Consider the following 13,065-nt stretch of genomic DNA (forward strand, 5'->3'; position numbering starts at 1 on the left):
TATACAGCTAGTAAATGCATGTCTTCAGGCCACGTTATCTGCACTCTCTTCTCCTGTAAGCACCCTGACATGAATGAAGGAGGTTAAAATGTATGGAGCAGGAAGCATGTCAAATTGCAAAGCCAGAAGCACCTGGATAACTCATAATCACTGTTAGAGTTCCAGTCAGGTGTTGCTACTTTTTTTTTTTTTTTTTAAACAGGTCTTCTAGTAATTGTTCCTGAAAGAATGAAATACAGAAGCATACACATCAAAGAAAGGTGAAGAGGTTTAAAACAGTGCATGTTGCTTATAAAATTAACAGGCAGCCAAGAGACATTAACTGAATGCAGCTGCTGGAGGAAAAACCTTTCCAGCCGTGTGAAAACAGACACCAGCATGACTGAACAGAGATCAAAAATGACCTTACTGTGGAACAATACGCTGCCGTCTATGCTTTACTACATTTTGTAATTGGAGTTTGGGTGGGTTTCTCGTCATCTCCGTAAATCAACAGAGAACCATGACTAACCGTGACCTCTAGTGGATACAGGGGATAACAGCCACAGCAGAGCTTGCAGGACTCTCTCCGTCGTAACGTGGACATTTATTCGAATCTCTCTCGAAGTATTTTTTATAAGATGACAAATAGGGTTAAAAATAGTAGCGCTTGATCGCATTCTCCTTTAAACCAACAATTTTTACTACACGATTAGATGACTATCCATTTATTTTGATACACTGAAACGTGCCTTACAGATCTCAGCTGAAAAAGTAACGTGGCAGCAACAAGAACAACAAAAAACCCAAACCCAACCCATAAAGACAAATACATATATCTAGAGCGACAAATAACGGGGATGGTAAAACACTGCCTTAACCTGGATGTCCTTTTACAGACACAGCACTTGAGTGACAAATCTTTGGCATTGGTTTTGAAAGGATATACTCACCTGCCCTTTTTCCTGACTACTGGAGGCACATTTGTGACTGGAAGCACCTCACTGAAGGAGAGAGCTGTATCTTGGCTGATTTTACCCCACGATTCTCCAGATGTTAACAAGCCTAGAAAAATACCCCAGCCTGGACAACTGTCATATTCGGGTAAAAAAATGAATTAAACAAAGTCAGTAGTGGAAATGAGGAACCCCTTGTACATAATGCAACCAAATGAAATCAAAACTTTAGAGAGCAGACAGGGTCGTACCAGCTCACGAGTGGTTTGATGGTGTAGGACACATGAACGTAGGGAGCTGCAGGAGCGCAGACGTGACACTGAGGTGGGCAGCAGGAGGGAAGAAGGCTCAACCTAAGGTACCTGACTCTTCCTGCTGCCCATACACTACGTGAGGAGGAAAAAGAGAAGTGTCGCCCTCGCCAGATGTACATGGGGGGGGAGCGATTTGAAAAGAAACCCGCGTTTTGCAGGAAAGCCCGGCCGCTGCGGCCGGCGGCTGCCCCCCGCCGCGCAGCCGTGCCGGGGCCCGGGAGCTGCCCGCCGCCCGCCGCCCCGGCACGAAGGGCCGTGTTAAACAAATGGGACGGGAGCGACAGGCGCTGGCAGCCGGCTGTCTTGAACAAGAAGCGAGTGGTGTCGAGCTCAAACGCTTCACTTTCACCTTTGTTTTTTATTTGTGGCGGCAGGGGAACGCCCCCAAAGTGTTACTTGGGTTTGGTGAACAACTTCGCCCAAGTGCCGCCTGGCGGGGCGGGCGAGGAGGGGCTCTGCCCCGCTGCAGCCGAAGCCCTCTGCCCGGAGGGGTCCCCGGAGGGCCGGGGCCGGGCCCTGGGCGGGCGCTCCGCAGCAGCCCCCCGCGCTGCGCCGCGCCCCGCCATGTGCGCGGGCGGGAGCAGAGGCATGTCCCCGCCCCGCCGCACCGCCTCCCGCTCGCCTGCCAGCCGGCACCGGCGGAGGGGAGCGGCGCCGGGCGCGGAGCTCCCCAGCCCCGCCATGCCCGCGGCCGTGCCCCCGCCCCGGCGGGGCCCCGCGGAGCCGCCCGTTCTCCGGCGCTGAGGCCGCGGCCGCACCTGCGAGCGGCTTTGCCGGGGGGGCGCGCAGCCTCTGCCGCGCCCCGTCTGCTGCGCGGCCGCTGGGGCGCCCGCAGCTGCGCCTCTCCGCCCGCCCCGTCGCCAAGCGGGAGCCGCCAGCGGTGCGAGCGGAGCCGGAGCCGGGGCCGGGGCCGGGGCAGCCTTCGCCCGCCCGCGCTGCCCCTCGTCTCGCCGCCCTGCCCACCCTTCCCCTCCTCCGTCCCGCCCAAGCCATGAACTTTGGCCGCGGCCCCTCGGTGGTGTTGAACGTCGGGGGCACCCGGTACTCCTTTTCCCGGGAGGTGCTGAAGGATTTCCCGCTGCGGCGGGTGAGCCGCCTGCACGGCTGCCTCTCGGAGCAGGACGTGCTGGAGGTGTGCGACGACTACGACCGGGAGCGGAACGAATACTTCTTCGACCGGCACTCGGAGGCTTTCGGCTTCATCATGCTGTACGTGCGGCACGGCCACCTGCGCTTCGTGCCGCACATGTGCGAGCTCTCCTTCTACAACGAGATGATCTACTGGGGGCTGGAGGGCTCCCACCTCGACTACTGCTGCCAGCGCCGCCTCGACGACCGCATGTCCGAGACGTGCACCTACTACTCGGCAGAGGAGCCGCCCGGGGAGGCGGCCAGCGGCCCCGAGGGCAAGGGCCGGCGGCCGCCGGGAGCCGAGGGCGGGAAGTGGCTGGAGAGGATGAGGAGGACTTTCGAGGAGCCCACGTCTTCCGTGGCCGCACAGGTCCTGGCCACCGTCTCCATCCTCTTCGTCATCGTGTCCATGGTGGTGCTGTGCGCCAGCACCCTGCCCGAGTGGCGGGCGCCGGAGAACCGCAGCATGGAGGAGCAGAGCAGGTACACAGCAGAGTCAGTGAGGGAGCCCTCAGGGTAGGAGGATCCTTTATTTTCCCGCTGTCCGGTCCCCGTGTGTCCCGTCCAGTCTGTCCTGCCCCTTGTCCTGACGGTCCATAGCTGTAGACGCCGCCGGCGGAGATCGCCTGCACGCCTTAAACCCCTGGCCCTGAACTGGGGAGCTGGGAGGGATACGGGGGTGTCTCGGGGGAGCGGGCGCTGCTCTGCAGCTCCGGCTTCCACCGGGCTCTGCCGGGCGCCTGCTGGCTCCGAGCGCCGGGGACGGGCGCGGAGCGGCGGGCAGGGCTGGGGGCGCGGGGAGCAGCCGGGGGCAGGCTGGGGGGTCGGGCAGGCTGGCGGCGGGGCAGGTGCCATCGGAATACGGCTCCTCTTCTGTGTGAGGGTGCCTCCTCCTCTGCAGGATCTTGGAGCTCTTATTTCTCCCCTTTTAGGAGCCACGGGACTCCTTACCCACATAGAGAAGTTCAAGCACTCGGAAAATCACATTAAGCCTTGCGATTGTGGGAAAAGGGGAATTAAAACCCTAAAGGAAAAGAATACAATTCCCTTCTCTTTTCCTTTGGGAAGAACACAGTCCTGTACGTACTCTGCATGTATTCGTACAGGTCCTTCTACTGGAGCAGATCCAGTGCCTGTTACAGTTCTCATCTTGTAAAATCCTGTATGTGGGAGCAGCCTTCTCTTCGTTCCTCTTTCCATCTCAGATTCTCTATGTGGGGAAGAGAGGAGATGATCAGACTGTGTATTATGCTTTTTCAAATGCATCGTATAAGCGCCCCATTGTATGAATGTAAAAGATGTTTACATTTCCTTTAGATAAAATGTGTGTAAGTGCACTAAAAATTGCAAAACAGTTGCAGAAACCAGGATCTGGGGTATAAGGGTCAATCGCAAGACTTATTACTAAGAACAACCCCTTTTTCATCTTCTTTGTGACCTCAGCTTTGGGTTACATTGATGCAACTCTGCTGACTTCACTATCATTGCGCTGGCTCACTCTCTTTCTCTCTCTCTCCTGTTCCCTAGAGAACAGAATCAAGACCACTCTGGTAGGATTTCTCCCATAAATAAGGCTGACATATAAAGACAGAAGTAAATGCTGCTTGTATTTCCTAGCTTCTCCCTTCTTTTAAAACAGACATGATATTCAATAAAAAGTTTTCAGCTTCTGCTCTGCTAAAGGGGCCTTACAGTGAAATCACAACCATGTCATTATGAAATCACTCTCTTTTACCATAGAGTTAATCGGAATGTGATATATTATCTCTTAGTAGCCAAATTAATTCCTTGGAAAGTATTTTCATAGTTTCCATTAGCTTAATGGAATTGTATTTCTGTATTTCTCATTCTGGCTGAGTCAAAGAATTAATTGTATGAACAAAAAGAAAGCAGATATAGATTGAGAAGCTGTTGATTCCTGCTTAGATTCAGATATGTGAAAAGTTGTCCTTAGAGGTTCTTCCAGTTAAAAAGACTTACTTAAGCTTTGCAAGATTATTTCAAAGGATGGATGCTCTGGGTGAGCTTTTTGTAAGGCAGCAAATTGCTTAGATATCCTCAATAGACATGGGAAAAATAGATGCAACAGTAACACAGCATTAGCCACATTGGCTGTATCTTTGTTCACATCTGCATGGTGTGGGAGTCAACAACAATTTTTCTCTTCCTGAAAGAGTTTAACTTGCAGAGGAACAAGGCGTATGATGTGTAATTTTTCTTTCTCTGTCTTCGAGAACATGTGTGTATTATATACACGCATAATTTTACTCTTCTGAACAATTGCATATTATATAGCTAGTGTTTGAAGGATAAGGTCATAAATACTTGTAAGGCACAGTGTGGCCAAACGCTTCACAAGGCAGCGAAGGCTGCTTTTCAAACTAGAAGGACCACTATCAACAGTAGGGTGAGTTTCTTCAGTACTGGTTATAGTACTCCATGGAGTTGCAACAAAAAAAGAGAAATAACTGTAAAAGTTGTGACCAAAGAGTTTCTAACCATCTTCTTGCAAAAATCTGCCACACCTAAACACCAATACATGCTAGCTGATTTCATGTGCTCTCACTGCACAGGGAAAATAGATACCGATGTGTTCTTTTCTGTCCACAGCTGGTCACCTGCCAAGGTGGCCTAGTTCTCTTACGGGAACCACTCCTTTCTTTATTGAGTGTGCTGCATCATGACTAAAAAGCCTGGAAAAAAAGGGGTGAGCTACTGTTGCCTTTAACTGAGTGATCCAGTTTAGTTACAACTACTTACACATGCCATAAGATTTGGCCTAACATGCCCAGTTGTCATCTGACTTTTTTTCCTTTTATTTGTTTATAGTTTCTTTTGTTTGTAGTTATTGCATTTAAAATGAGTTAGGTTTTCAAAACCTAAGTAGCTAAGTGGCTTGTTTGGAAGTCTGACCACAGAAATCACACAGGAGTCTCTGGGATTGTGTATTCTGGCAATACTGTCCATCTTAGGTGAGAAGGCTTTTAATAAATCTGGCCACTAGTTTCTGATACAGTTTGAAGCCAAATCCTGTCTTTTGTTTAACCAAGAGTCCTCACCGAAATAAAGAAATTCTATCAAGCATGATAATAAAAGATTTTTTTTTTTGGTCAAGAGAAATTGTGACATTAATGCTGTATGCAAGTGAGTTTTGATTCACATGGCACTGTAATTACTAGTATGAAGACTCTACATTGTTCTAAAATCATATTTTGAAAAGCTTTAGAAATGAAAATGGAATGGGCTTATCTAGAAGTCCTTAGGCTGTAGATTTTGGATGTAACCGACTATCCAGATCAGCATAAGCCACTACTTAGAAGAGGCAAGAACTACCTCATGAAATTCAGCAACTTTGATATTTTTAGTCTCTCACATGCTTTTTAATAAAAACCCCTGTCCTTCCCTCAATGTTATGTTACAGCTCAGAAAGGTGCCACATGGATAAGTTCTGTGGCTGAACTGTGGTCACTGTCCCCAAGTCCGTTCTGGGCAGCTGTAGTGAAAACAGCTCTAGCCCTGTGTCTCCAGCTGACCTGAATATCATCTCTAGATGTGAGGGAGTGGGTCACTAACGCTGTGACGTTCAAAAATCAGCCTCTTTAATGAGGTTTGCAGTGAGGGTTACTGTGGCTGCCAGCTAATACCAGCTGTGTTTATTTTTCTTGTATGAACACCTCTTCAGCAGAAGAGGAATTGAGTCCACCAAACCTTTCTCAGAAACCATTACATTGTTATGACTTTTCATGCTGACCACACTCTCTAAGGGTGAACAGCCTACGGCTGTTGGAGTAACACCCTTTAGAGGGCAACGGAGAACTCCATGAGTAAGCCTTTTTAAGGAGAGAGGGATGGGGAATCTGACCTCCGAATTTCGCAAACCTCACAGACATTGACAATATAATTCCCTGATTTGCAGAGGGATTGCCTTCTCCAGGTCCATTCTTAGGAAGAAGGATGAGTTATTAAATTTTTTACATTTTAAGATCTTTGCTCTCTTCCCTGCCTCGGCATGTTTCACTCTTCAGAGCTAAAGATTTGCATCAGATTTGCACAGTTTAGGAGCAGACAGCAGGGACACCTGTATGCCCTTCTGCTGCTTCTGGCAATTTCAAGTCATCTTTGCTCTCCTCTGAACACTGCCAACAGTTGCATACGGCGAGTCTCTGATCAGGGACCGGTCCACAAACTGATCAAAAGCATTATCTTTTGGGCAGAGCTTCTCAAGCTTGTCATAGGAAGTCATTTGAAGATGCCTGACTTACTGCCAGCACAGTTCTATCTACCTCCCATTAAACTATTTTTCTAATGCTAAATACGAGTAGCTTGGGGAGGGACTGTTGCCCCTTTTGCACTTACTAATCATGATTAAATTTGTATTGGAAGAATCACTCGGTTATCAAGCCCATATGATTGCTGTGTTCTTTAGCAAAAGCAAATAAACACAGGAATTTCAGCATCTCTCAGCTGTTGCCAGTGGGCTTTTTTTCATCTCTGCAAAACATCAGCTTAAGAAGTTGCATTTCAATTTTAGGCCCACGAAAATCATTATTCCTTTATGGTGGTGAGATTTCAGAACACCTGAATGCTCACATCCAACATCTGTTCAAAAAAAAAAAAAAGAACTTTTTTCCTGGGTAAGATCTAACCTGAACACCACATCTTTGCTAAGTTAAAACAGTAAAATAGTAGGCTGAGGGTAAAGAATGGAACTACAGACCTAAGTTAAAAACATGGATGTGGATTCTTCTAATGAATTTACGAGCTTTTTGAGAAATAGAGATGAGACAAAGAACGGACGTGTATCGCTGCCTGGCCACGGGAGAACCTTAGCGAGCTCACCAGCGCTGGGTGCCACTCGTGTTCCAAGTATATGGCAAAGACGCTGAGGACACCAGGGCTTAAGATGTTCATATCCAGGTGTCCCCAGAGAGCTGTGAAAGGCATTTGCCCCTTCCCTGGAGACTGCTGGGTCATTACAGCCTCCCACATAGGAAACTGGAGTTTAACACATCGAAACACATTATTGCTATCCAAGCAGCGACAGAACGGAAAAAAGCCAGCAAGGTTTTTAATGCAGGGAAACGAGCTGTTTCGTGGCCCTTACTCTGCAGTTTATAGCGAGACAGAAACCCTGTTGATTTCAAAAGGATTAAAAAAAAAAAAAAAGAAGACATTTGCTGAAATGACTAGGAGTCCTCCTGAGCAGGAATTTGATCATTCTGGCTACTGGCTGGACATTTTTCAGGTTTAATGTGCTTTACATGGAAATAGGCTTTAGCAACAATTTAACAAATCAGTGCTGACAGACTTTAATCCTGTCACATACTGTCTTTAATCATATCATCTGTTTTCCTCATGTGTCCTGTTGATGTGCATGTTTTATTTACAAGCTTAATAGATAATAGTGTCACTAACAAATATTTTGGCTAGATTTCAGCCAGCTCACCAGGGGATATTGAAAGTATCCAAATTGGCATACTGGGCCAAAGAATAATGCTAAGTTGAAATACTCTAAGATATTCAGAATATTATTTTTTTTAGTAATAAAAAACTAGTCTTGTTAGTGAATGAAAAAATTTCTGAAGCAGTTTAACTCATTACATATAATATAGCTTATTCTGAAAGGAAGTTATCAGATGGAACAGAAAATGAATAGTGGTGAGATTACAGTAGAAATGAGGCTCACAAAGGCTTGATCTTCCATTTATGGACAAAAGACTCATTAGAGCAATCTTGACAGACTGTTAAGTACCAAGAGGCTTAAAATTTTAGGAGAAAAACCCTCTTTCATGTGCTTAGGTCTGGGACAATATACACTAACTTTGAGCAGAAATAACCTGTAACTGAATAAAAATTAGGACTTAGTGTTTTCACTGATTAGTTATAGATTTTGTGGGGAATCTTAAGTAAACACTTCATGAGTTTGTTTTTAATTTCCCCTCTCCTTTTTCAATACCAGACAATTTAAAGCTGAAGTGATGGGGTGGGGGAAGAAAACAACACCAAAAACTGTGATGGAAGTTTATAAGATAGGTACTGCATTTTACCATATAAAGCTTATGACTTAATTATATAGTTATAGGTTTTAATACAGCATTATTCCAGGAATAGGCAATAAAAGGCAGTCCGTCCTGTGAATACGCAGCAAATATTTGAAGAATTGATTACAGAAGATACAGTAATTTTAGTCTTCTGAGTGCATGCATTTTATTTGGCTTTAGCTTCATACTCGGTTCTGAGTTCTCTTGAGGACTAGCTGTTAAATTTGCTTTCCTTATTAGATGCTATTTATCCATTAACAAGGTTAGCTATAAAGATAAGTCACTACAAGGAGAGGGAAAGTGGAAACATAGTATGTAGTACTCCAGATTTCCAAACAGGCCAGAGATTTCTAGTTCTTCTCACTGAAGCACTTTTACGTGATTTGCCAGGTCTGCCAAAATCCATCTACACAGGCAAAAAGGAGTGGCAAGAGAGAAAAAATGAAAAATGTTTCACCGGTGGCTTAGAAGTAAGGAAAAATTTAAAAAAAGGGACACCCTTATTCATTATCTTCTCCCTAGCCAGGAAGCACGTAATTGATTAGAAAGGATAGATGTAACAAATGGAGAAATGGAAGTGCAATATGTAATGCAGTGGCAGTAATGCATCTCCCACTGTCTTGATCTTGCTTGGTCATTTTTGCATCAGTGATGTTCCTTAACTTCAAGTCTGTTCTACACTACAAGTCTTCTTCAGGCCTTCCCATTGAAGTATGACTGATTTACAGTAGCTCTTGTGCTAGGAACTGCCAGACTAAAACAATGGATCGATCACATTTCATGGGTTTTCACTTGCACAACTATTCCCCAAAGTTATACTGGACCACTGAATCAGCATTGATTCATAAAGAAGTCTTCTACTGAACCACAATGATCAGGACCAAACCTCCTTAAAGCTCGACCCAGAGGTGACCTGCCTTATTTGTGACAAAATCAAGGAATCACATTTCCGACATTATCAGGGCATCAGGAAGAAATGCAGAGTGAAAAAGCTTTAAATTGTATAACTGCGAATTGCTTTTTCATTTAAATGTTCAATGTTATAGGATACAGGCAACGCTAATAGAGAAATCTCACAAAATGTAATGAAATTGAGTTTGTTGAAATTGTTGAATATTCCTGGCTGCAACTTTCTATTTGGATACAATTTCTCTTTTAATCATTACATGAGATCTCAACTAGCCAACATATAAGTACATTCAGACTTTATCAGTGTGTCCATTACCTTGGTCTTGCTGTTCGCCTGATTTTACTAGGGAAAGTCTTAGATATTTCCTCATAATGTGTAAAAAATTACCCATTAACATTTTTTCTTTATGTTTTCAACATAAAGAAACATAATCCACATTCATACAATAACTTTTGTATATCCTGTACATGACTTCTGTTTGGAAGACATCATGATCTGAGAATTTTTTAAAATAAATTAAATCCACTTCTGAGGTAGTTGGTACTCACTGTCATTATTAAAAGAAGCACTAGTATTTTCCAAAAAAAGCTTGATTTTTAAGACAACACATAATACTTAACAGCAAGCTATTTTTGAAATCCATCGGTCTTTCCATCAAAAGGTGCTAACAGGAACAAGTGTTTTATAAACCTTTTATGAAGAAAGGCCACTTGCTTACAGAATTTTCATTGTTATTCATGAAACAAGGAAAAACAAGGTCTGTCTTTGTGTGAATAACTCTTTCGTTAAGTAATTAATTTATGTTCATTTAAATTTGCTGTGGCTGGAGTCACAGTGTACCTTATGACCTTACATCAACTGACTGTTACTGTTTCCTCCATTTTTTAGTGTAAAACTAAAGTGAATGAACAAATAAAATTAAATTAATATCAGATAAGTAAAACTTCAGTGTATGAAACTTTTATGAAAGTTAGCTTATAGCGATTAGTATAATTACAGAAGTTACAGAAGAAAATTGTCTTTCTAACAGGCAGTTGTCTTAATAATAACAATAGATTTTGTAACTGGTAAAAAAATTATGCAGATGTGCTAGGGAAACAAAATCTTAGGTTTGAAATGACGGTGGGATTATTACTTGCAAATCATTACGTTTCTACAGACATTACCTTGTCAGGATTCCTGCAGTAGCAAAAAAGGTCTGGTTGTATGTAGTATTTTCAAATCCCCAGTCTCACATCAGTTGGGTTTCAGACCTGTTGGTATTGGGAAGGCATCGGCAACTGGCTTTTTCTTTGCTCAAACTGTTGGTGAAAAAGGATAAACAAAGGAAAGAGGAAAAGATTAGCTCCCGTTCCCATCCTCTATTAAGCAAGCAAGCACAGCCTGAATTCTTAAGAAAAGGGTTATTTTCAGATGGGAGATTTCAGACTACATGCACTTTAGTTATTAAATAATCTTAGAGGAACATTTTCATCTTCTGTTTCTACCTTCCACTGGTTTCAAGTTGAGATATTCTCAAGTCTCATTCTCTGCACTGGGACTTGAAAATACTTACAACATACTGAAATCACCTTCCAGGATTTCTTTTCTTAAGGCCATACTTGTATTTGGCAAGATGATCTTGCCTATTGCTTTGGGTATCTTGACATTTTTGCTGCAACACAGTGTAGGTGGAGTTACATTTAAAACAAAAGAAAAAAAAATCAGTAATGCAGAGCGTAGTGGTAAATGGAAGGGCAGAAGCTTTTTACTTTGTGTACCCAATGATGAAAAATAAAATACCATCTGTATTTAGTGGCAATACCTATAAAGTTCTGAAAATAGTTCTAAGTAAGCCCCTGTTTGGGATGCAAATCAGGCAGACTGGTTTAGTTTGGTTCCTGAAGAGCCAATTTGCATGAATTATCCAATGCAAAAGCTGATTTCTGCCTACTCGATCTTCACTGCCATTTTAGTTTAGCAGTCTGGTTCAATCCCTTGCTGTTCCTAACTGGCCAGTTCACTGATCCACAGTCCTTGGTGTTCCCAAGTGGATCAGGCCTCATAGATTTAAAAGAAACCAAAAAATGAACAAAATCTCCCCAAATCCAACCAACTTAAAAAAAAAGCGTTCTAGGTAACATTACCCATTGGCACAGGCAGCATACCCTTTCCTGTACGGTTCCAGTTTTTGTAGGCACGTTTTCCCAGTGTTAGGACCAGTATTAATCTATAATTCAAAGAAAATGATCAGTGAGTGAGTTCTTGGCAATGATCAGTTCAAACTCCTCACTAGATCCTCAGGTTGATTGCTGAAATCTGGTGCCACATGCGCAGGGTAAGAATAGCGTGTCTTTCTGTTTGTCACTTGTGAAGGTCTCAGTGTCAATTTGGTAATATCTGTGAACAAACCACACATCCACTAAAACTTTTGCACGGAACATGAATGCTGTACTTTGTTTCTTTTGACAGGATAATTGAAGCTATCTGCATAGGCTGGTTCACTGCAGAATGCATTGTGAGGTTCATCGTCTCCAAAAACAAGTGTGAGTTTGTCAGAAGACCTCTCAACATCATTGATTTACTGGCAATTACTCCTTACTACATCTCTGTTCTAATGACAGTTTTCACAGGGGAAAATTCACAGCTTCAGAGGGCTGGAGTCACCTTGAGGGTCTTAAGAATGATGAGGATTTTTTGGGTGATTAAACTGGCTCGTCATTTCATTGGCCTTCAAACACTTGGTCTGACTCTGAAGCGTTGTTACAGAGAGATGGTGATGCTACTTGTCTTTATCTGTGTTGCTATGGCAATTTTCAGTGCACTTTCCCAGCTTCTTGAAAATGGGCTGGACTTGGGAACAAAGAATAAGGATTATGCCAGCATTCCTGCTGCTTGTTGGTGGGTGATCATCTCGATGACCACGGTTGGTTATGGTGACATGTGTCCCATCACTGTACCAGGAAGGATTCTTGGAGGAATTTGTGTGGTTAGTGGCATCGTTTTATTAGCCTTGCCGATCACTTTCATTTATCACAGCTTTGTGCAATGTTACCATGAGCTCAAGTTTCGATCCGCTAGGTACAGTAGAAGCCTTTCTGCTGAATTCTTAAATTGACCAAAATTGCATTCTGTTGTAGTTACTTGCTAAGCTTTGTCTTAGACGAGAATGGTGGAAGGTCCCTTCACGTGTCCTCCTTGACTGGATGGTCCTATGGAACAACACTCTTGCCAGCCTGGAGAAAGCCCATCACCATTCAGACAGGAAGGATGGCCATCTGCCTTAGGCACCTTGCAGGGAGAGGGAATGATGTTTCAAATTTGAGAGACAAAATTAACAAAAGAGGATTCAGAAGTCCTCAATCAGACTAGTTTGGTCTTTGGATTCCCTTTCCATACAAAAGCAGAACAAAAAGTGGGCTTAACGCTGAGAGCTGTCATTCCCATAATGACATCCTATACCATTCTAAGCAATGTGTAGCAGAAGTTTTTCAGAGATTTCAAAATCTAAGTGCTCCACAGAGGCATTGATAACTCCTTGCCTGAACTGTCTCCACTTTTAACTCAGATAACCAAATTAGATACTGAAGGAGAATCACTGCTACTTTTGAGCTTCTCAACACACTAGAGCTGGTTCTGTAACTCAGGAAAGATGAGGAATATAGGTCTGTAGGACAAAAAGTCTTGCGGCCTGATTCTGATCTTTGATGAAGCACACAAATCTTCAGGAAAACCAGTGAAGTCGGTGGCGTTGC

General features: G+C 44.0%; 1 protein-coding gene across 2 annotated transcripts; it reads left to right on the top strand.

The window, feature by feature from the left end:
• Positions 1-2,240: 2,240 nt before the first annotated feature.
• Positions 2,241-12,428, top strand: KCNG3 (potassium voltage-gated channel modifier subfamily G member 3). 2 transcript variants are annotated; one of them, XM_065632559.1, is made up of 2 exons: positions 2,241-2,896; positions 11,783-12,428. In XM_065632559.1, exons 1-2 carry the CDS (start codon positions 2,241-2,243, stop codon positions 12,426-12,428), a joined length of 1,302 nt encoding a protein of 433 aa, XP_065488631.1. The 2 variants fall into 2 exon arrangements, with proteins under 2 accessions (XP_065488631.1, XP_065488633.1); XM_065632561.1 differs by having other exon boundaries at positions 2,241-2,863.
• The last annotated feature ends 637 nt before the right edge of the window (positions 12,429-13,065 follow it).

Source organism: Caloenas nicobarica, chromosome 3 (genome assembly GCF_036013445.1).
Source record: "Caloenas nicobarica isolate bCalNic1 chromosome 3, bCalNic1.hap1, whole genome shotgun sequence".
NCBI lineage: Eukaryota > Metazoa > Chordata > Aves > Columbiformes > Columbidae > Caloenas > Caloenas nicobarica.